The sequence below is a fragment of the Cololabis saira genome, chromosome 22 (genome assembly GCF_033807715.1).
Source record: "Cololabis saira isolate AMF1-May2022 chromosome 22, fColSai1.1, whole genome shotgun sequence".
Lineage (NCBI taxonomy): Eukaryota > Metazoa > Chordata > Actinopteri > Beloniformes > Belonidae > Cololabis > Cololabis saira.
This window is the reverse complement of record NC_084608.1, coordinates 3,711,358-3,734,468: the sequence shown is the minus strand read 5'-3', so window position 1 is coordinate 3,734,468 and position 23,111 is coordinate 3,711,358. Positions and strand designations below refer to the sequence as shown.

Sequence of the window (23,111 nt, the reverse complement as noted above, 5' to 3'; positions counted from 1 at the left end):
CGCGGACCCTGAGGTCCTCTGGTACCGGCCTTTTAATTGTTGCTAAAGTTAGAACAAAAACCTTTGGCGAGATCTCGTTCCACTACTACGGTCGCCTGTGAAACGGCCCACTAGAGACTGTTGACATTTTAAAAAAGAGGCTCAAGACCTTCCTTTTTAGTTTAGCTTCTAACTGAATTTTATTTATTTTATTAGTGTGGTTTAGTTTATTGTTATCTAGTTATTTCTTATAATTTTAACTACTTATTTTCCAATTATTTTATTATGTACTTATTCTTATATATTAACTTTTTTGTTGTTCTTAGATTTATTTTAATGTTGTTTTTTACTTTTTGATATGTTAACTCCGGGGACTCTGCCTACACTGCAAAAACTCAAAATCTTAACAAGAATATTTGTCGTATTTATAGTTAAAATGTCAAATTTTTAGTCAAAACAATCTCATTACGCTTAAAACAACAACAATTTTCACCTGTTTCAAGTAGATTTTCACTTAAAATAAGCAGAAAAAAAATCTGCCAGTGGAACAAGATTTTTTTACTTGTAATGAGAAGATAAATCTTGTCCCACTGGCAGATTTTTCTACTTATTTCAAGTGAAAAATTACTTGAAACAGGTGAAAATGGTCAAATAAGTTATTTTTCTGGTGCTGACTCTTGTTTTAAGTGTAATTAGATTTTTTGACTAAGAATGAGACATTTTAACTAGAAATAAGACAAATATTCCTGGTAAGATTTTGAGTTTTTGCAGTGTACTTGCCCTGTGGGGTGGTTGCCGTGGCGATGGCCTTGGTCAGGGTTGCTGGGGAGTTCTGCTCTGCAGCCGGCCCTGATCTGGGCGGTTACCGTGGTGACGCCCTCAGTGGTCATTGGTGGAGTGGGTCCTGGTGTGGATAGATCCCCAAGATATCGTTCCTCATCTCAGCGTCAAGCCAGATATTTATTTATTTAGGTATTTATTTATTTATGATGTTTTTTTGATATGTTCGTGATTATGTTTTAACGTCTATGGGGGGGGGGGGGTGCACCCCGGGGGTGGGGGCCCGCAGGCAGGTGAAAGCAGCAGCGGGATGACCGGGGGTGGGGACCGCAGGCCAGCACGCAGCTCCCAAAGCTCCGGTCCAATCAGCAAGCCCCAGGTTAGGTTCAGGGTCGGGGAAAGGTTGAGAAGGGGCAGGGCCAGGGAGAGGAGTTGGTTCCATAGTAGTGGTGCCTGATAGCAGAACGCCCGCCAGGCTACATGAAGTTAGGGTAAAATCCAGGCTACATGAAATGACTGTAAAATCCAGGTTTTAATGACTACATGAAGGGTTTAATGGTTGCATTGAGTGACAGATTTGTGCGTCAGTTATCCAGATCAGCTGATATTATCCTCCTGTCCTCACCTGAGCCTATCTGTGTCTGACTTGTGTTCACTCCTTTGTGATCATTGGGAAACTTTTCTTAAATTATCATTTGAGTGATGTCTTACATTTAGATGGGTTCTTCTTTTCTGTCTTCTGTCTTCTCTGTCCGTCTGTCTGAATGGCGTAGATGGTAGGAAGCCGCTTTGATTGCTTGTCTGCAGCTAATTCAGAGGTAAGATGTTTCCTCTGTTTGCAGGTGTGTTTCATGTGTTTCATGATTATTTCATGGTGGCGGTGGGTTCTCACTAACAGCTCTCCATTCCCCACAACCATCATCTGTGCCATGACCCTGGCCTTCCAGGCTGTACTTTGTTTCATTAACCTGTCCCCAATGATTGTTTCACTTACTAAGAACACATCCACCAAAAATCACACAAACCATGAGTTCTATAAAGAGCATTTCCACCTTAACGTAACACAACCAAGCAGCAGTGTTGTGCAAGTTCATACTTCTCCTGAACTAGTTCAAAGTTCAGTTCACATAGTTTAAAAATGGACAGTTCACGGTCATAGTTCACCATTTTCACTTTGAACTAGTTCAAATTCAGTTCATTTCAATATTTTTAAGGTGAGAAGTACGAATTAAACGCCCCCCTATCCTAAAACTGTTCCCTGTATACAATCATGTATTGTTGTAGTGGCTTTTCAACTTTACTCAGAGGCTGTAAATCTCCAACAATGTAGTCCATTATCATCCATACTTTCTACAGTTACTGAATTCAGTCTTTGGTGTTTCATCATCAGAAATCAGATTCCAGTGGTAAACTGGATTAGATTCATAGACTCACAAGACTCTGGGACAAATCAGGATTGTTTTAGATCTCTCTAGACTTTAGCGGATCACATCATACACAAGAAGATATACTGTATCAGGTTGCGTTACTGAAGAAACATAAAACCTTTTTTTCCAGTGGGATCACTGAGTGGCAAGGCAAGTTTATTTGTATAGCACAATTCAACACAAGGTAATTCAAAGTGCTTTACATCAACATTAAAAGCGGCAAGACACAATTAACCAGTAAATAAAATGAGGGTTAGGGTTAGGGTTAACCCTGTAATATGGTCCAGTTTCCTGGTGTAATGTGGTCCAGTCTCATGGTGTAATATGGTCCAGTTTCCTGGTGTAATATGGTCCAGTTTCCTGGTGTAATATGGTCCAGTTTCCTGGTGTAATATGGTCCAGTTTCCTGGTGTAATATGGTCCAGTTTCCTGGTGTAATATGGTCCAGTTTCCTGGTGTAATGTGGTCCAGTTTCCTGGTGTAATATGGTCCAGTTTCCTGGTGTAATATGGTCCAGTTTCCTGGTGTAATATGACCCAGTTTTCTGGTGTAATATGACCCAGTTTCCTGGTCTATTATGGTCCAGTTTCCTGGTGTAATATGGTCCAGTTTCCTGGTGTAATGTGGTCCGGTTTCCTGGTGTAATGTGGTCCAGTTTCCTGGTGTAATATGGTCCAGTTTCCTGGTCTATTATGGTCCAGTTTCCTGGTGTAATATGGTCCAGTTTCCTGGTGTAATGTGGTCCGGTTTCCTGGTGTAATGTGGTCCAGTTTCCTGGTGTAATATGGTCCAGTTTCCTGGTGTAATATGGTCCAGTTTCCTGGTGTAATGTGGTCCGGTTTCCTGGTGTAATGTGGTCCAGTTTCCTGGTGTAATATGGTCCAGTTTCCTGGTGTAATGTGGTCCAGTTTCCTGGTGTAATATGGTCCAGTTTCCTGGTCTATTATGGTCCAGTTTCCTGGTGTAATGTGGTCCAGTTTCCTGGTGTAATGTGGTCCAGTTTCCTGGTGTAATGTGGTCCAGTTTCCTGGTGTAATACGGTCCAGTTTCCTGGTGTAATGTGGTCCAGTTTCCTGGTGTAATATGGTCCAGTTTCCTGGTGTAATATGGTCCGGTTTCCTGGTGTAATGTGGTCCGGTTTCCTGGTGTAATGTGGTCCAGTTTCCTGGTGTAATATGGTCCAGTTTCCTGGTGTAATATGGTCCAGTTTCCTGGTCTATTATGGTCCAGTTTCCTGGTGTAATGTGGTCCAGTTTCCTGGTGTAATATGGTCCAGTTTCCTGGTCTATTATGGTCCAGTTTCCTGGTGTAATGTGGTCCAGTTTCCTGGTGTAATGTGGTCCAGTTTCCTGGTGTAATATGGTCCAGTTTCCTGGTGTAATGTGGTCCAGTTTCCTGGTGTAATATGGTCCAGTTTCCTGGTGTAATATGGTCCAGTTTCCTGGTGTAATGTGGTCCAGTTTCCTGGTGTAATGTGGTCCAGTTTCCTGGTGTAATATGGTCCAGTTTCCTGGTGTAATATGGTCCAGTTTCCTGGTGTAATGTGGTCCAGTTTCCTGGTGTAATGTGGTCCAGTTTCCTGGTGTAATATGGTCCAATTTCCTGGTGTAATATGGTCCAGTTTCCTGGTCTATTATGGTCCAGTTTCCTGGTGTAATATGGTCCAGTTTCCTGGTGTAATATGGTCCAGTTTCCTGGTGTAATGTGGTCCAGTTTCCTGGTGTAATATGGTCAGTTTCCTGGTGTAATATGGTCCAGTTTCCTGGTGTAATATGGTCCAGTTTCCTGGTGTAATATGGTCCAGTTTCCTGGTGTAATATGGTCCAGTTTCCTGGTGTAATGTGGTCCAGTTTCCTGGTGTAATGTGGTCCAGTTTCCTGGTGTAATATGGTCCAGTTTCCTGGTGTAATGTGGTCCAGTTTCCTGGTGTAATATGGTCCAGTTTCCTGGTCTATTATGGTCCAGTTTCCTGGTGTAATGTGGTCCAGTTTCCTGGTGTAATATGGTCCAGTTTCCTGGTGTAATGTGGTCCGGTTTCCTGGTGTAATGTGGTCCAGTTTCCTGGTGTAATATGGTCCAGTTTCCTGGTGTAATGTGGTCCAGTTTCCTGGTGTAATATGGTCCAGTTTCCTGGTCTATTATGGTCCAGTTTCCTGGTGTAATGTGGTCCAGTTTCCTGGTGTAATGTGGTCCAGTTTCCTGGTGTAATACGGTCCAGTTTCCTGGTGTAATGTGGTCCAGTTTCCTGGTGTAATATGGTCCAGTTTCCTGGTGTAATATGGTCCAGTTTCCTGGTGTAATGTGGTCCGGTTTCCTGGTGTAATGTGGTCCAGTTTCCTGGTGTAATATGGTCCAGTTTCCTGGTGTAATGTGGTCCAGTTTCCTGGTGTAATATGGTCCAGTTTCCTGGTCTATTATGGTCCAGTTTCCTGGTGTAATGTGGTCCAGTTTCCTGGTGTAATATGGTCCAGTTTCCTGGTCTATTATGGTCCAGTTTCCTGGTGTAATGTGGTCCAGTTTCCTGGTGTAATGTGGTCCAGTTTCCTGGTGTAATATGGTCCAGTTTCCTGGTGTAATGTGGTCCAGTTTCCTGGTGTAATATGGTCCAATTTCCTGGTGTAATATGGTCCAGTTTCCTGGTGTAATATGGTCCAGTTTCCTGGTGTAATGTGGTCCAGTTTCCTGGTGTAATGTGGTCCAGTTTCCTGGTGTAACGTGGTCCAGTTTCCTGGTGTAATATGGTCCAGTTTCCTGGTGTAATATGGTCCAGTTTCCTGGTGTAATATGGTCCAGTTTCCTGGTGTAATGTGGTCCAGTTTCCTGGTGTAATATGGTCCAGTTTCCTGGTGTAATGTGGTCCAGTTTCCTGGTGTAATGTGGTCCAGTTTCCTGGTGTAATATGGTCCAGTTTCCTGGTGTAATATGGTCCAGTTTCCTGGTGTAATATGGTCCAGTTTCCTGGTGTAATGTGGTCCAGTTTCCTGGTGTAATATGGTCCAGTTTCCTGGTGTAATATGGTCAGTTTCCTGGTGTAATGTGGTCCAGTTTCCTGGTGTAATATGGTCCAGTTTCCTGGTGTAATGTGGTCCAGTTTCCTGGTGTAATGTGGTCCAGTTTCCTGGTGTAATGTGGTCCAGTTTCCTGGTGTAATAGGGTCCAGTTTCCTGGTGTAATATGGTCCAGTTTCCTGGTCTATTATGGTCCAGTTTCCTGGTGTAATGTGGTCCAGTTTCCTGGTGTAATATGGTCCAGTTTCCTGGTGTAATATGGTCCAGTTTCCTGGTGTAATGTGGTCCAGTTTCCTGGTGTAATGTGGTCCAGTTTCCTGGTGTAATGTGGTCCAGTTTCCTGGTGTAATATGGTCCAGTTTCCTGGTGTAATGTGGTCCAGTTTCCTGGTGTAATGTGGTCCAGTTTCCTGGTGTAATGTGGTCCAGTTTCCTGGTGTAATATGGTCCAGTTTCCTGGTGTAATATGGTCCAGTTTCCTGGTGTAATGTGGTCCAGTTTCCTGGTGTAATATGGTCCAGTTTCCTGGTGTAATGTGGTCCAGTTTGCTGGTGTAATGTGGTCCAGTTTCCTGGTGTAATATGGTCCAGTTTCCTGGTGTAATATGGTCCAGTTTCCTGGTGTAATATGGTCCAGTTTCCTGGTGTTTGTAAGGACTCTGTTAGGGTTCTGGATCAGCTGCAGCTGCCTGATAGATTTCTCGTTAAAGCCTATAAAGATGCCATTGCAATAATCCAACCTACTGAAAATGAATGCATGATTCATTGGATATGAATGTATCATGAACTGGTGTTCATGATACATCCCTTGGCGTGGATTTGTGAACTGTCCATTGATTCTGTTGGCTGTGAAGATTCCATAGAGGTGTCAATCATCCAAATCCATATTCGTTTCCAAGACATTTCCTTGAACAAACGCCCACAGCTCATACTCGAAGGCTTCATGTTTCAAACAGATTCTTTTTCATTACAAATCAACTGAAATATTGCAAGCCTTTTATTTTAATATTGCTGATTATGGGTTACAATTTAAGATTAAGATTCCCAGAATATTCTAATGAATCCAGAATGTATGACATTTTTGTTTTTGTAATTGCATTACAGAAAATCAAAATATTCTAATTTTCTGAGACAGTCCTGTACTTAATTTTAAACTTCTGTTGGAATCTCGTGTTCCCTTTAGATACCAGATTTATTCTCATGCGCTAGTTACTGAGACAAACTAATTTTAGATCAGACGTGTCATAAAGGAAAAAGAAAGAACCCGGTCTGTGTTGGACTGTGGGACATGATGACAGATGAACTCTGATCCTTCTGAACAGAGGTCTTTTGTGATGTCCAGGTTGTTGTTGTGCAGAGAAGCATCCAGGTGTGCACTCAGACTAACATATAAGTACAAGTGTTGGAGTTTGACCTTTTGGTCAGGTGACCAAAGCTGAGCTGTAATCAGAGATTCTTCTAGTGTCGGCCCTGAGTCTAACACTCGTACGTTTACATGCAGCAGTTCAATCGGATTTCTGATCGTATAAAACATCATTCAGACTTTTAAACTGCATGTAAACACCTCAATCCGATCTACTTCAGACCTATTTTGGACCTGTATCGGACATTTAATGATCTGGTAGCAACACCTAGATAATTCATTCACAGTCGGAATGTTAACGCCGTGTATACGGAGACATCGGATATTGCAGTCTGAGCAGCTGGAGAATTTCCTCTGGGGCATTCAAGCGGAAGTGAAAGGAGACGGCACGTGTTAAATAGTTGTTTAAACACCTTTTAAAAAGATCGCGAAAGAGATGGCAGAAGCTTCATCAGGAACCGGAGCAGATCAAAATAAAGTGGATAAATATACGGAAGGCGTAACAACCAAACAAAACAACCGTCAACTGGAAGTGGCTCTTTGTTGAAATGGTTGCCATGGTTACCATGGTTACAGCACCACATAGCGTCACGGAGTCAACCATGTCAAACATTTATCTGATTCTCTGAACAGCAGGTAAACTCAGACAAGTGATTGGGTCTTCTGGATGTTTATCTGATACCATCAGAAATCCCATCTCTTTGCTGCATGGAAACGTACTGACTGCTGACACAACAGTAGCTGTTTCAGAGCAGGGTTTGGACCTGTGTGGCCGTGTGTGTGGTCTGGTCCTACATCTGGCAGAACATCTAAAATACTGAACATCAGAATACTGAAAATACGTGTGGATTTGACTGGATCTGCTCATTCATAAATGTGTGTGTGTGTGTGTGTGTGTGTCTGTGTGTGCGTCTAGGACTCGGAAGGCGTGGCTATCATGTTGGGCGTGTGCAATAGTGGTCTTCTCGTCTACAGAGACAGACTGAGGATCAACAGATTCTCGTGGCCAAAGATCTTGAAGATTTCCTACAAGAGGAACAATTTTTACATCAAGATCCGACCAGGAGAGGTGAGAACAACTGAGCACCACAGAGGAAGAGATCCACACCACGCTTGTCGTACAACAAACTTCAGACACAGAAGTCATAGGCAGTATTAGCTGGACTCATATCCCTGGGAGACCTGAATATGTTTAGATATTGAGAAAACTGTAAAGCCTCAGATATACATGAGGGGGGCACTGCAGGTCAGCATGCAGCTCCTGAAGCTCCGGCCTGCAAACATACACAGAAGAGAAAAGGATGGGAGGGCGGGCATACCAGCACAACAAACTACAAAAACATTGGACAACAATGATGGTTATGAGATACGTATAATTAATAACTGAGAAAGAAAAGAGAAGGAGAGAAGGAGGGGTGATGGGCACCACTCAGTGGGTCATGTTGGTGTCCCTCTGCAGCGTAGGCCTGTAGCAGCATATCTACCACAAAGCTATGTTTGAGACTAACTATTATAGTCTTGTTCTATAGAGGGTAAGCATTGACATCACTTCCCCACTGGACCAGCCCCCTTACTCGCACTGAGTGGCAAAACATCAGCAAAAAATGGCTGCAATTAGTGGAGAAGACGGGATAACAGCTGATTATCGGCTTAAATTAAAGGCAGTTGGACTTGACAGTGACCCGTACAGTTACCAAGAACCAGTAATCCATGGACATTAATATTTGGTACAGTTACCAAGAACCAGTGGTCCATGGACATTAATATTTGGTACAGTTACCAAGAACCAGTGGTCCATGGACATTAATATTTGGTACAGTTACCAAGAACCAGTGGTCCATGGACATTAATATTTGGAACAGTTTCCCCAAGAACCAGTGGTCCATGGACATTAATATTTGGTACAGTTACCAAGAACCAGTGGTCCATGGACATTAATATTTGGTACAGTTACCAAGAACCAGTGGTCCATGGACATTCATATTTGGCCACCAATCCAGTTTCCTGATATTTATATGTACTTAATTTCTACGCCGGGGAAATACACGAAGCAAAGCTTGAAGGCTTACAAAAGTCTTGACGCTTGGTCCGACTTCAAGGCAGGATTTGTTGTAGAAATTAAAGTGATGAGGACACCGAACTTTATGATTTGACCGTTTAACGTTAGCTACCCAAAAATCCAACATTACCTGATACAAAATGGGAACCACAAATCCACGTTTCGGTGTCTGGAATCCAGTTGTTTCTGTGAATTGCAGCGATCCATTTGTCTCTCTTAAGCTTATTTTCAGCAATCTGTAAAACGATAACTCTGATTTCTTGCTAAATCTATAGAGTACAGTCGATCGCACAACAGCTCTTTCCCATTTTAGATGTTTTCCAGTTGCTCAAACTGAAAGTTTACGCTGACACTCAGTCTTTCTGACACTCAGTCTTTCTGTCACTCAGTCTTTCTGACACTCAGTCTTTCTGACACTCAGTCTTTCTGACACTCAGTGGGCGAAACCCACTGTGAAGTCTTATCTGTGACGTCATGCGCATTCCCTCTGTAGCTGCAGCTATGACTACTGACTCTAACGCATTAGAGTTTACACTAACTAGAGGTTTACTAAACACTAACTATAGGCTTTACTAAACTGAAAGGTTTTAGTTTGGTTTTAAAGGTGGAGGTGGTGTCAGCCGCTTGTCAGTCGCTCTCCTAACTGGATTTGATGGGCCAGAGGAGACATTTCCACTTTATTCACGCAATTGTATTTCAACTTTATTCACGAAATTTCGACTTTATTCTTGAAATAGTATTTCAACATTATTCTCAACATTTCGACTTTTTTCTCAAGATTTAGACTTTTTTTCTCGAAGTGCACAATAAAAAAAAATCTTCCCCTCTCAAATATTTTTTCTCCTGCATGGCCCTAATACTCTTCCGTATAAATAACCTGAAACTGACAAAAGTAATAAATAATAATTTATTGAAAATTGATTAATGAAAATCAGATATTGCTTTTGAATCGTAGTTCAAATTGTGGTACTCGGTACTAGCCCGTTTTAGGTTTCTGGGTTTGGCCTTTTCTGGATGTCCCCCTCTCTCTGCCCTCCATTCTGTCACTGTAAGAAAGACATCTCAGAAAAGCTTCTAAAATGGACAGTCTGTCTGTCTGTCCACAGTTTGACCAGTTTGAGTCCATTATTGGTTTTAAGCTGCTGAACCACAGAGCCGCAAAGAGACTTTGGAAGGTCTGCGTGGAGCATCACTCCTTCTTCAGGTCAGTGTGTGACAGACTATCCCATCACGCCGACCGTCATGTCCTCAGATGTTTGAAACCTGTTTTCTCATATGTCTTCTAGACTGATATCTCCAGAGGAACTGCCCAAGAAGTTTCTGTTTTTGGGTTCCAAGTTTCGCTACAGTGGTCGCACTCAGATCCAGAGTCGCAGAGCCAGCTCCCAAATCTCCAGACCTGCCCCTAATTTCCCACGATGCATCAGCAAGAGGAACATCCTTAGTCGCAGTCTGGATGGAGGTATTTGTACAGATTATACTGGTTTTGGTCCCAGTAGAACTCGGGAGTCCCCAGGACCGATAATTGGCCATCGGGGGGAAGTCGGGCGAGGTCGGTCGCTCGAGGCGGGTTGGTGTGTCCCGTGCAGTCGTCCGTCGGTGACGGCGTTCATTTTGACCGATTCAACATGTAGAATCAGCCACTAGTCGTCGGCCTCTATGACCAATCTGATTGGTGGAGGGCTGGCCCTTGACTAGCCAATCAGAGTTAACCAGAAATGACGATGGTAAACATACTAGATCAGGGGTCGGCAACCCAAAATGTTGAAAGAGCCGTATTGGACCAAAAACACAAAAAACAAATATGTCTGGAGCCGCAAAAAAATTAGAAGTCTTGTACAAGCCTTAGAATGAAGACGAATGGCGAAAGGCAAAATGTGGAGAAAAAAGTCGAAATGTTGAGAAAAAAGTCAAAATGTTGAGGAAAAAGTCGAAATGTTGAGAAAAAAGTCGAAATGTCGAGATTAAAAAGAAAAGGAAAAAGGAAGAAAAAAAGGAAAAAAGAAGAAAAAAGAAAAAAAGAAGAAAAAAAAGAGAAAGAAATTTAAAAAAAGAGAAAAAAAGGAAAAAAAAGGTCAAACATTTTTGAAAAAGCTCCAGGAGCCACTAGGGTGGCGCTGAAGAGGCTCTAGAGCCGTGGGTTGTCGACCCCTGTACTAGATAAACAGCGATGGCACAGATGCTACACTACAGTTAGACCCTCCAGAAAAACGCAGGCAAAAATCCTTGATTCCGCGGGCTAAAATCCTTGATTCCGCGGGCTAAAATCCTTGATTTTACGGGCTAAAATCATTGATTATGCGATTAAATGTGGGGTTTTTTAATGTGCTTTTATGCGGTGAAATTGCGGAATATGCTGGAAGTTGCGGAATATGCGGGAACTCGTGGAATATGCGGAAAGTTGCAAAATATGCGAAATATGCAGGCCGTTGCGGATTCGGCGCTGAGCTCTTCCCTCTTAAATTCAGCGGGTTGTCTCGTCTGATCTGAGGTCGTAAGAGAAAAAAAAAGGAGAGCGAGGGTGGAGAGGAGAGGGGCGGGGGCGGCCCGGGGGCCGGCCGTCTCTCTCCCTCCAGCCCGCGGCTCAGTGCTCGGGTGATTGCCGGGCGCACCGGCGCGACGAGGGGGACGAGACAGAGCTCCGTCACCCCGCCGCCAAGATCCCCCAAGTGGATGGGAGCTCCGCCTCCGCAGGCGCAGTTGTGCGCGGTCAGCGCGGAGACCTGAGTCCACCGGCAGCCCGCGGACATATGCAATATTAACCCCAGTAAAAGTGATTTTTCTGCACCAGACATTGAAATCCACGGAAGGTCTGTAAATCCACGGACAGCCGTGAAATCTGCGAAAAATTCCGCGATCACGGAATCGCGGATTCCTGGAGGGTCTATACAGTCTATCATCGTGTTGTTCTCCATTGTGTTTGACTGTGTTGTGAACGCCAGTATATGTACATTATTAGCATCGTATTTTCGATCCTTCTTAACTTCTAACAGAAGTGAAAACACTGACTGATAGCTCTGTTCAGAACTCTAGACTAGAGCGATCCGTCATGTTCTTCTTTCCTTTTGGTTTTGTGCGACATCAAAGATTAACATGCCTCGCGCACGCGCTGAACGTACGCTCTAGCTGGCGTCGGGTTAGTGTGTTCGGGAGTATGTTTTTGACCAACTTGGGGAGACGAGAGCCGACTTTCAGTCCGACTGCTTTTCTGCCGACGGTCGGCCGTCGGGTTGGTGTCAATGTAGCCAATGAAGCGGTCAGTCAAGCGGTCATAGAGCACAAGCTCTGGAGCGGTTCAGAGGCGCTGTGGAGGGGTTAAGAGCTGTCATGAAGCGGTTCAGAAATCTGCTGCAGGGTTTCATAGGGGTTTAGAATAATGCTGCAACGATTCGTCGACGTTGTCCACAAAAATCGATAATCAAAATTGTCGACAATGAATTCCATTGTCAACAATTATCGCCAGACGTGTTTTTCCAACGGAGTGAGGCGTCTCACTTCAATACAATCTCTGCCGACAGTCGCGCAGCACGATAGCGTCTTAGCAGCTGCAGCTAATAAAACTTCAAAAGTTTGGGAGCATTTTAGCCTCGATACGGCGAATAAAAAGATGACTTGCAAGGTTTGCAAAGCCGATGTTGCTTTTCACGGGAGCACGTCGGTAATGCGTTTGAAGAGAAAGCACATCGGAGTGTTGAACGAAACGGACTCGCATTGGTAAGATATTAAGCCTATTTTCATTTGTTAAATTAATTTGTTTCATTGGTTAACTTTGTTTATTTCATGTTATTTATTAGTGTTATTTGAGCCACTCACAGCTACTCTCGTTGATATAACCTCAATCACATAATTGATGCTGCGCGAAAGGCGAAAAAGCTTGTGTGATGATGACAATGAGGGATTTGCATCCAACTTTCTGTCAGGTGCCTATGAACTGTCAATTATCCATCAAGCTCCACAATGATCATGTTAACATTAAATCAGATAGATTTGTCTGGACATTTCTGTTGCGGGACGGGAGAAGACACAATCGTTTCAATAGTCGGTGACTAGTCGTTAGTTGCATCCCTAGTTCAGAAACATTGTTGAGGGGTTGAGAAATGTTGTGCATGCGTTCAGAGGTGGTGTGGAGTGGTTTAGAAAGGCCATGAAGGGGTTAAGAGGCATCATGGAGCAGTTTGAAGGCGTAGTGGAGAGATTCAGAAGCAACCATGTGTCCCTTTGTTGAAAATATACTTTGAGGCTATTTTGATGCTCGACTGCTGGTAAGCAATGTACACACAGCAGATCGTCAGGAAGTCCATCAAAAGAAATCTACAAGTTCAGAAAATAAAATGCTGACTCGCACAGGAACATGGCATGTTCTGTGGAGGCTGTGAGTAAACAATTATGATGGTTTTAGAAGAGATTTGAACCAGTAAGGAGACGTTGAAACGTTATTTTTATTTGACAGCACTCATCCTTTTTATCTGTAGAATTCTCAAATAGTAAAGTCATGGTCAGGTTTGTGTGTAAACTACCGCGGCATTATCCTGTGATCTCTTAAGCTGGGCAGACACTGTGCGATATTTTAAATGGTTTGATTCAGCCCCATCTCAAACTGCACGACTAGATCGCTGAGTTCAAAAGTTCACAGCCCACGATTTATGTTCTCACACTGTACGACCCGACGCTCTGATGCTCCGTCTGCTCACACTATACGATCATAATCCTCCCGTCTGCTCACACTATACGATCATAATCCTCACGTCTGCTCACACTATACGATCATAATCCTCCCGTCTGCTCACACTATACGATCATAATCCTCACGTCTGATCACACTATACGATCATAATCCTCACGTCGGACTTCTGTTACTAGAACTCGAGGCCGGTTTTGGGGCAGGGGTGAGCTGTGTCCACCCAAACGTGCGTCCTGCCCACCTGATCAAAGGTTATGGGGATCCTTTATTTTTTTATAATTTTAGTTTTTATATATATAAAAAAAATCACAAAATATCTGTACCGTTTCTGATTGGGTGGGCACTGCGCATCATTTTTAGACACAACAATGAACGCATACCGCAAAAGTTGTGTCTCGGCGGAGGGACCCGACGTCCCAGCAAAATGAGACAACAGAGAAGAGTTCAGAACAGCACACAGAGCACACACTGAAGGCTGATTTATGGTTCCGCATTAAATGGACGGCATAACCGTGCGGTGCGGGTCGCCGCGTACCCTACGCCGTAGGCTCTGCGTTGGTGTAACGCGGAACCATAAATCAGCCTTTAGCAATTTGTGCCATTCTGTGTGGCGAAAAATGAAAAAAGATGAGACAACGCCGTGATTGGACAAGGAATTGGCTGGGCAGACGTGGGGAATGCGGTCTTTTTTTGTGCTATTAAAACATGTAATGTAATGTGAATTTGCAACACTTTAAACTACAAATAATAGTTTTTGACGTGACATCAGAGATTGCGCATGCTCTCTGTGAAAGGATGAGTCCAATCGGGTCGTAGCGGCTTCAACTGTGCGATTCCTTCACGAGGAGCGACCAGGATTTCAAACGCGTTTGATTTTCTTGCAAGCACACGATTTGTGATCGGGAGCTCGTCGTGAGGTGTTACTCTCTCGTCGTGAGGTGTAAATCTCTCGTGAGGTGTTAAGCCCGAGTTATGGTTCTGCGTCAAACCAATGCAGAGCACACGCCGTCACCGTGACGCCGTCGTGAACCTTCGGACTTCTCCGTCACTCCATTTCTCCGCGGTGCAGTACCCCCCGTGACCGCTAATTTGCGATCTTTTCCTGAATGGTTTATCCAACTTTTTCCAGTCACAGTGAATCAAAGAGATAAGGACAACTATTGTGCAAAAACCCAAAACAAAAAAAATCACACATACACGAAGAAAAGAGCGCTGAAAGTTCACGACTGCTTCAAACCGGAAACCGGAAATGCGTTGCTACCAAGAGAACCAATCACAGCCCTCTCTGTCTGCGTGTGGTCTGCGTCGCCTCGACGCGTAGTTACAATTTTTGGGAGGTGCACGTCCGTGACGGCGTCAGTGACGGCGTCAGTGACGGCGTCAGTGACGGCGTGTGGTACGCGTCGACGCGTACCACACGCCGTAGGCACCGCATCGTTTTGACGCAGAACCATAACTCAAGCTTTACTCTCTCGTCGTGAGGTGTTACTCTCTGGTCGTGAGGTGTTACTCTCTCGTCGTGAGGTGTTAATCTCTCGTCGTGAGGTGTTAATCTCTCGTCTTTACCCCAAATTTACTGCACGAGGCACGACCAACGATTGGGTCAAAATCCGGCCCGATCCAAAAAATAGTCGAACGAGTGGAAAATCGGCTCAAAACGAGCCGATAATCGCACAGTGTCTGCCCGGCTTAAATAAACTTGTGTTCTCAAGAATCCAGAACCCGGCGCTTGTCACGGTTTCGCTTTAGAAATGCTCCCTGTGGGATTTGAGTCATCACGAAGGCGGATCAAAGCCACTGTAAAACGCGATCACTGCACTTTCTGCTCCATATGGGACCCTTTCTTTAGTAGTGATCCCGTTTTGTCCAAAGTGCTGATTTGAACACTAGACATTCTGTTCCTTGAGGTCCAAGCCTTGAACCTTTTCTGGTCTCTGGATCATCGCCAACAGGATTAATAGAAATGTTGATGGTTGCACCAGTTCAGGTCGTACTGGAATCACTGATCCTGGTAGCCATCATTCTGACACCGTGGTACTTCTGGTCTAAAATACTGGATGTAATACCAATCTCCTGTACCAAGTTTAAAATATTTTCAGGACTGGTTTCAGGGGTAGTTGCAGGGAAGTCTGTGATTCAATTCAATTTTATTTGTATAGCGTCTAATACAACAGATGTTGTCTCTAGACGCTTTCCAGAGACCCAGACCATGAACATAAACCCCCAAGCAATTATTACATAAACAATGGGAGGCACTGTAAAAACTCCCCTAGGGGGAGAAAAGCCTTAAGCCAAACAGTGGCAAGAAAAACTCCCCTTTAGGAGGAAGAAACATGGACCAGGACCTGGATCATAAGGGGGGACCCTCCTGCTGAAGGCCAGACTGGGGGGTTGGGGACGTCAGCAGCACACAGCAGGCAGGTGGAAGCAGCAGCGGGGTGACCAGAGGTGGGTGGGGGACCGCAGGCAGGTGGAAGCAGCAGCAGGATGCCCAGAGGGGGGTGGGGAACTGCAGGCAGGTGGAAGCAGCAGCAGGATGCCCAGAGGGGGGTGGGGGACTGCAGGCAGGTGGAGGCAGCAGCGGGATGCCCATTGATGATTGGTGTGTTTACATTCACACTTGTTGATGACCCATTTGTGATTGGTCCTCAGCCTCCAGGGCCACAGCCACTTCTTCTCTGAATGGCTCTCCAGCTATCACAGCGTCGCTCAGAGCCAACGGTGATGCACTTTCAGGTAGTAGTCAGTGATGCAGTTACCTTACTGCTCGTTGTAAGAGTTCTGCAGTGCTACTGCGATACTACTGTGGTACTAATTAAGTACCTACAAACTACTGCTACGGTACTGCTGCAGTAGTTTGGTTGTATTTCTGCTCTGTGGCTGCTCACAGCTTCACTCGGCTTGATGGAGAATGCTGCATCCTGATTGGCTGTATCTTGTTCACGCCCCTTTCTTCTTCCCTGCCAGCCGTGATCTGCTCTGATGTCACATGTCAGATGTGCGTTCTGTCATCAACAGGTTAAAGTATTTACATGTGACGGGGTCACACATTATGGAGTTTGTGGTGGCAGGTGGCGTCACGGTGAACAAAAACGAACTGTTAACTTTAAACAGAACTGAAGTTTTCTGACATGCACATGAAGTGAAACTGCTGAAGGAGAGAAGATGCAGGTTTGATGGCAAAATAGAAAACCACCATTTCAATAAAGGTCATAATTTTGATACAATCTTAGATCAAAGTTTTTTGAGAATTTTTTCCATTTTCTGTAAATTCTCTTTCGGAGACAAAATTAACTCATTTCATTTATTAATATAAATATTAATATAAATCTGTTTTTTAATCTAAGATTGCTCACAGTTTGAACAGTAAACATTTGCTCATATTTAAGTCATTCTGATTCATTTTCTTATCTATTAATGTCACTAAACTAACTCATCTATTAATGTTAATAAACTAACTCATCTATTGACGTCACTAAACTAACTCATCTATTAGTGCAACTACTCCAACTCATCTATTAATGTCAATAAACAAACTAATCTATTAACGTCACTAAAACTAACTCATCAATTAATGTAAATAAACTAACATCTATTAATTTTAATAAACTAACGCGTCTATTAATGTCACTAAACTAACTCATCTATTAATGTTACTAAACTAACACATTTATTTATTTATTTTTTTCTTTCTTCTTCCTTAATACTCAGAGGTACCAGCAATAACAGGCCAGAAGCCTATGAGCCAGTTTTCTCAGCATTGTGTGAAGTTTTTTTTTTTTTTTAAACATATATATGAGGGGGATCGTCGGAGGAGAAGGAGGGGGGGTGTCGTATCCACTGCAAGTCTGAAATGAGAGAAAAACAGGAAAACACACAACGGGCACACAAGACTTTGGAATCTGCAAGAGAGAAAAAACAAGCAAACAGGAACAGGCAGAGACACAAACAGCAACCAGTCCAGGTCTCTAAAACTACATCAGTACTAGGCTACTGCAATTATCTGTCCAAAATGTGTTTGTCTGTGTAACTGTGTGCGTGCAAAGTGAAAACAAGGCTTTACCTGAACTGTAACTACAGTGGAGGAGGGAAGGCACAACCACGCCACCTGAGAGACCAGAAGCCAACAAGGAAGGAACCCAAACCCAGGCCACCCACAGCCCCACGGAGGACCAGAAGAGGGCGGGAGGAAACCCAAACCCAGGCCAGCAGCATCCTCACGGAGGACGAGAAGGACGACAGGAGGAAACCCCCCGCCAACAAGCCCCAGCAGGCGACAGAGGGCAGCCCCAGGCGGAGCCCCCATGATCACACGAGGAGGCAGCCAGGAAACCCACGATGATGGACCAGGACCCAGATGAGCACCAGCCACCCGGCATGGGCCGGGCAAGAGGTCCACACCCTCCAGGCCCACAACCCCCACCCGGCGAGAGGCCAGCCTGCCCGGAGAGACGGGGTCCCACCGACAGTCAACGCCGGCGGGCCGGCCCCTGCCCCGATGAAAGCGAGAACCCCACCCTGCCTCCCTTTAGCCCCGCTTCCCCTGCAGCGAGGGGGAGCGGAGACGGGTACGGAGCGCGAGTACCCCCCAACAAGGAGCCACCCAGACAAACCCAACAGCAAAGAGCCCCAAACCCAGGCTACACAACGGACACCCATTCATCCATCCATCCATCCATTTTCTATACCCGCTTTATCCTTTGCAGGATCACGGGGGTCTGCCGGAGCCTATCTCAGCTCATTACAGGTGAGAGGCAGGGGGTCCACCCTGGACAGGCCCCCAGTCCATCGCAGAACACCCACCCCACAGACACCAACATACACTCACTGACAAAGACATGGACAATCATTCTCTCACCACTCCCATCTCAGCAGCATGGTGACCCCATACCCGGGTCCGGCTATCAGTTCCTCCCAATGGTCCCCCCGCCCCAGGCCGAATGCGGGAAACATGGGTGGAGGAAGACCTCACTCCCATCCCTGGTGATGAGTGTGTGTGGGTGCGACTAATGCGCTTAAAACAGGGAGGGGGAGGTCAGGCCACCATGTGGCTATACCAGTAGACACATTTGACAGTGTACCCCCTCCGAAGACCCCTATGTGCAAGTGTCCTTGTGAAGTGTACATCTGTTGAGTGTAGAGATGTCTAAGAGTTATTAAAAACTGAGGAGCAGGCAGTCCTGGGGTATGTGAGACAGCGTCCCCCACGCCCTGGACCCCCCACACCCCGGACCTCCCAACCCCTCGGACCTCCCAACCCCCCGGACCTCCCAACCCCCCGGACTTCCCAACCCCCCGGACCCCCCACGCCCCGGACCTCCCAACCCCCGGACCCCCCAACCCCTCGGACCCCCCAACCCCTCGGACATCCCAACCCCCCGGACCTCCCAACCCCCCGGACCTCCCAACCCCCCGGACCCCCCAACCCCTCGGACCTCCCAACCCCCCGGACTTCCCAACCCCCTGGACCTCCCAACCCCCCGGACTTCCCAACCCCCAGACCCCCCACGCCCCGGACCCCCCAACCCCCCGGACCTCCCAACCCCCCGGACCCCCCAACCCCTCGGACCTCCCAACCCCCCGGACTTCCCAACCCCCGGACCCCCCACGCCCCGGAGCTCCCAACCCCCGGACCCCCTAACCCCCAGTACCTCCCAACCCCTCGAACCTCCCAACCCCCCGGACCTCCCAACCCCCGGACCCCCCAACCCCTCGGACCCCCCAACCCCTCGGACCCCCCAACCCCTCGGACCCCCCAACCCCTCGGACCTCCCAACCCCCCGGACCTCCCAACCCCCCGGACCTCCCAACCCCCCGGACCCCCCAACCCCTCGGACCTCCCAACCCCCCGGACTTCCCAACCCCCCGGACCTCCCAACCCCCCGGACTTCCCAACCCCCGGACCCCCCACGCCCCGGACCCCCCAACCCCCCGGACCTCCCAACCCCCCGGACCTCCCAACCCCTCGGACCTCCCAACCCCCCGGACTTCCCAACCCCCGGACCCCCCACGCCCCGGAGCTCCCAACCCCCGGACCCCCTAACCCCCCGTACCTCCCAACCCCTCGAACCTCCCAACCCCCCGGACCTCCCAACCCCCCGGACCTCCCAACCCCTCGGACCTCCCACGCCCCGGACCTCCCAACCCCTCTGACCCCCCAACCCCTCGGACCTCCCAACCCCTCTGACCCCCCAACCCCTCGGACCTCCCAACCCCCGGACCTCTGTTAACATCACTAAACTTACTTGTATATTAATGTCACTAAACTAACTCGTCTATAAATGGTACTAAATAAACTTGTCTATTAACGTCACAAATGTATCTTAGTTCTTACCATTACTAATACTCATTAATGCTGTCACTAATACTAATAAATCCTGTAACCAAACTGAGTCCTTTCAGCATCGTCGGTTTCAGCAGGTGTTTTAGCACAGCTCGTGGTCTGGCCAACACCAAGTATTCATGATTTAGAAGAGGTTCTGACGGTTGATTTGCCATTAAGTCCTATCTGCAGTGCATGTGCTCCAACCTCTGATTGGCTGGGAGTTCTGCTTTCTTGGCAAAAAGCTTTTCTATTTTTGTTACTGCTAAATTTTGGTGCTTCGCTGCTCTTGAGGACATAGTGGCTGAGCATCATTGCTGTCACTATGGCAAATGCTTCTGCATTTACTATCTGTACGAGTGTTACTGCGGTTATAATCCAGATGATATGGTGTGTGTGTGTGTGTGTGTGTGTGTGTGTGTGTGTGTGTGTGTGTGTGTGTGTGTGTGTGTGTGTGTGTGTGTGTGTGTGTGTGTGTGTGTGTGTGTGTGTGTGTGTGTGTGTGTGTGTGTGTGTGTGTGTGTAGATATGGGCTCAGGGCTGTATCTAGGGGGAGCATCTAAGGGCATCGCCGTCAGTGACCTCATCACCACCGTAACGCCTGAGAGGAGGATGGACGAGAAGAGGGAAGAGCAAGGTAAGAGTCAGAAGAGAAGTGAACCAGCTGCAGTCGGCGACTAAAGCTGACTTGTACAGTTACCCCTGCTGTTCTCTCCTAGTGGAGGTGGTGCAGCAGGCATACCAAGAGGAAGAAGAGGTGCTGCCAATGGAAGAGGAGGAGGAGCTCAAAGCCACAGACGTTTCTCAGCAGAGTCCTCCAACTCTTCAAAAACAAGACACCAAAGTAACTGTCAGACTTGTTGGATGTACCTTCTTGTTCCACCTGTCTCACCTGTCCCCCAGTTTCAGCTGTCTCATCTGTCTGTTATGGTGTTCCGCAGGGTTCAGTGCTAGGGCCAATCTTGTTCAGTTTATACATGCAGCCGTTGGGAAGTATAATCTAGAATCACGGCATACATTTTCATTGTTATGCTGATGATACACAGCTCTATTTGTCTATGAAGCCGGATGAGACCACCTCAGTGTCTACTGTCTCCGTAGTCCACCAACTAACCACTAACCAACTAACCAACCACTAACTCTTAGTTCTCCAGTAACTGATCATTAATACTAATATATCTGCTCTTTTGTACCTTTGAAAATAAATCTGTCTCTTTGCTCTCTTCTTCATCCTCTCTTTCCTATACGTTTACACATAGCCGAGTATTTACAAAAACGTAAACGTGAAAAATACCATCATTTACACGAACCCACATAAATAGCTGTTAAGGTGCTATGAGCAGCCAAACCTACAGGGGGCAGTGTAACGAGAAGATAAAGTCATGCTAGCCAATCAGAATCCTGGAAAAAAACATCAACAAATGACAGGAGTAACTTCCAGTTACTTCCAAGATGAACGAGAGTCTTTGGTTTGGAGTGACAGAGTCACTCCAAAGTTACTTTTAAGTGTGACTGTAGAATATAAAACAGGTAAAATACAAGAAAATATTGACGGTGGCCAAACATATTGTAAACACAGGTCGCACACATGACGCTACACTGCAAAAACTCAAAATCTTACCAGGAATAGTTGTCTTATTTCTAGTTAAAATGTCTAATTTTTAGACAAGAAATCTCATTGGGGCCCGAGCACCTTCAGTGCGAAGGCCCTATTGTATCTGTAGGAATTGTTCTTTCTTTCTTTCTTTTTTCTTTCTTTTTTCTTCTGACGAAAGGAGGGCCTCTTTGCCCCCCTAAACGTGCCCAAAAAGTCACCAAATTTTGCATGCAAGTCAGGCCTGGCGAAAAATTTTATATTTAATGGTTTACATTAATGGGCGTGGCAAAATGGCTCAACAGCGCCCCCTGGAAAACTTTGTGCCTCAAGCCCCACAATACGGTTTAACGTACATGCACAAAAATCGCTACACACCTGTATCAGTACACAACTTAAAGAAAAGTCTCTTGGCGACATGGCCGAAACCGAACAGGAAGTCAGCCATTTTGAATTAATCGTGTCACTTTGGCGCAATTTATGCCATTCCTTCGGCAGTTAATACGGCCCGAACCGTAACGTGCACCCAGGTGTGTTATACATCAAAATGTGCGTCTCCATCCTGCGACCACGCGCATTACTTTTCTCTTTCAAAAGTGTTACCGTGGCGACGCTAGACGCCAAAAAGCGCGCCCACCCGTCATCTGGTTGGTTCAGACAGAAAAAACTTTGCGCCTCAAGCCCCATAATACGGTTTGACGTACATGAACGAAAATCGGTACACACCTGTATCATGTCGCAACTTAAAGAAAAGTCTCTTGGCACCATGGCCAAAACCGAACAGGAAGTCGGCCATTTTGAACATTCTGAATTAATCGCGTAATTTTGGAGCAATATGAGCCATTCCTTCGAGAATTAATACGGCCCGAACCGTAACATGCACCCAGGTGTGTTATACATCAAAATGTGCGTCTCCATCCTGCGACTACGCGCATTACTTTTCTCTTTCAAAAGTGTTACCGTGGCGACGCTAGACGCCAACAAGCGCACCCCCCCTTCATCTGATTGGTCCATATTTGATAGTTCCCCAAAAGTCACCAAATTTTGCATGCAAGCCAGGCCTGGCGATAAATTTGATATTTCATGGTTTGTATTAATGGCTAACGGCTCAACAGCGCCCCCTAGAAAACTTTGTGCCTCAAGCCCCACAATACGGTTTGACATACATGCACGAAAATCGGTACACACCTGTATCATGTCGCAACTTAAAGAAAAGTCTCTTGGCGCCATGGCCAAAACCGAACAGGAAGTCGGCCATTTTGAATTAATTGTGTAATTTTGGTGCAATTTATGCCATTCTTTCGGCAATTAATACGGCCCGAAACCGTAACGTGCACCCAGGTGTGTTATACATCAAAATGTGCGTCTTCATCTTGCAACTACACGCATTACTTTTCTCTTTCAAAAGTGTTACCGTGGCGACGCTAGACGTCAAAAAGCGTGCCCCCCTTCATCTGATTGGTCCATATTTGATAGTTCTCCAAAAGTCACCAAATTTTGCACGCAAGCCAGGCCTGGTGATAAATTTGATATTTCATGGTTTGCATTAATGGGCGTGGCCTAACGGCTCAACAGCGCCCCCTAGAATAATTTTCTCTGCCATAACTTTTGAAAGGTTTGACATAAAGAGTCGTGGGTGGTGTCATGGGACTCGGTATTGAGTCCTTGACCATAATTGGTGAAAATTAGCCCCGCCCCTTCTTCGGATTGGTTGTCCCGATTTTCTGCTATAACTTTTGAATGGTTTGACATAGAGAGTCGTGGGTGTTGTCATTTCTGATATGCTTATGGGGGGCGGTGGCCGTGAGTGCGAGGGCCCGTTCATCGCTGCTTGCAGCTTTAATTACACTTAAAACAAGAGTCATTACCAGATAAATAACTTGTTATTTGACAGTTTTCA

The 23,111-nt window shown here is 46.0% G+C and overlaps 1 protein-coding gene across 7 annotated transcripts in view; it reads left to right on the top strand.

Annotated features, from left to right (window-relative positions):
- epb41l3a (erythrocyte membrane protein band 4.1-like 3a) overlaps positions 1–23,111 on the top strand; it is a 76,905-nt gene that overhangs the window by 30,668 nt on the left and 23,126 nt on the right. For 6 of the 7 annotated variants that reach the window (XM_061712988.1, XM_061712992.1, XM_061712991.1 and 3 more), the window contains exons 10-15: positions 1,533–1,577; positions 7,472–7,624; positions 9,721–9,818; positions 9,901–10,076; positions 20,144–20,254; positions 20,337–20,461. In XM_061712988.1, coding sequence (XP_061568972.1) covers positions 1,533–1,577; positions 7,472–7,624; positions 9,721–9,818; positions 9,901–10,076; positions 20,144–20,254; positions 20,337–20,461 — 708 coding nt within the window. The remainder of the gene's footprint in view (positions 1–1,532; positions 1,578–7,471; positions 7,625–9,720; positions 9,819–9,900; positions 10,077–20,143; positions 20,255–20,336; positions 20,462–23,111) is intronic. The other variant, XM_061712989.1, reaches the window with a different exon arrangement.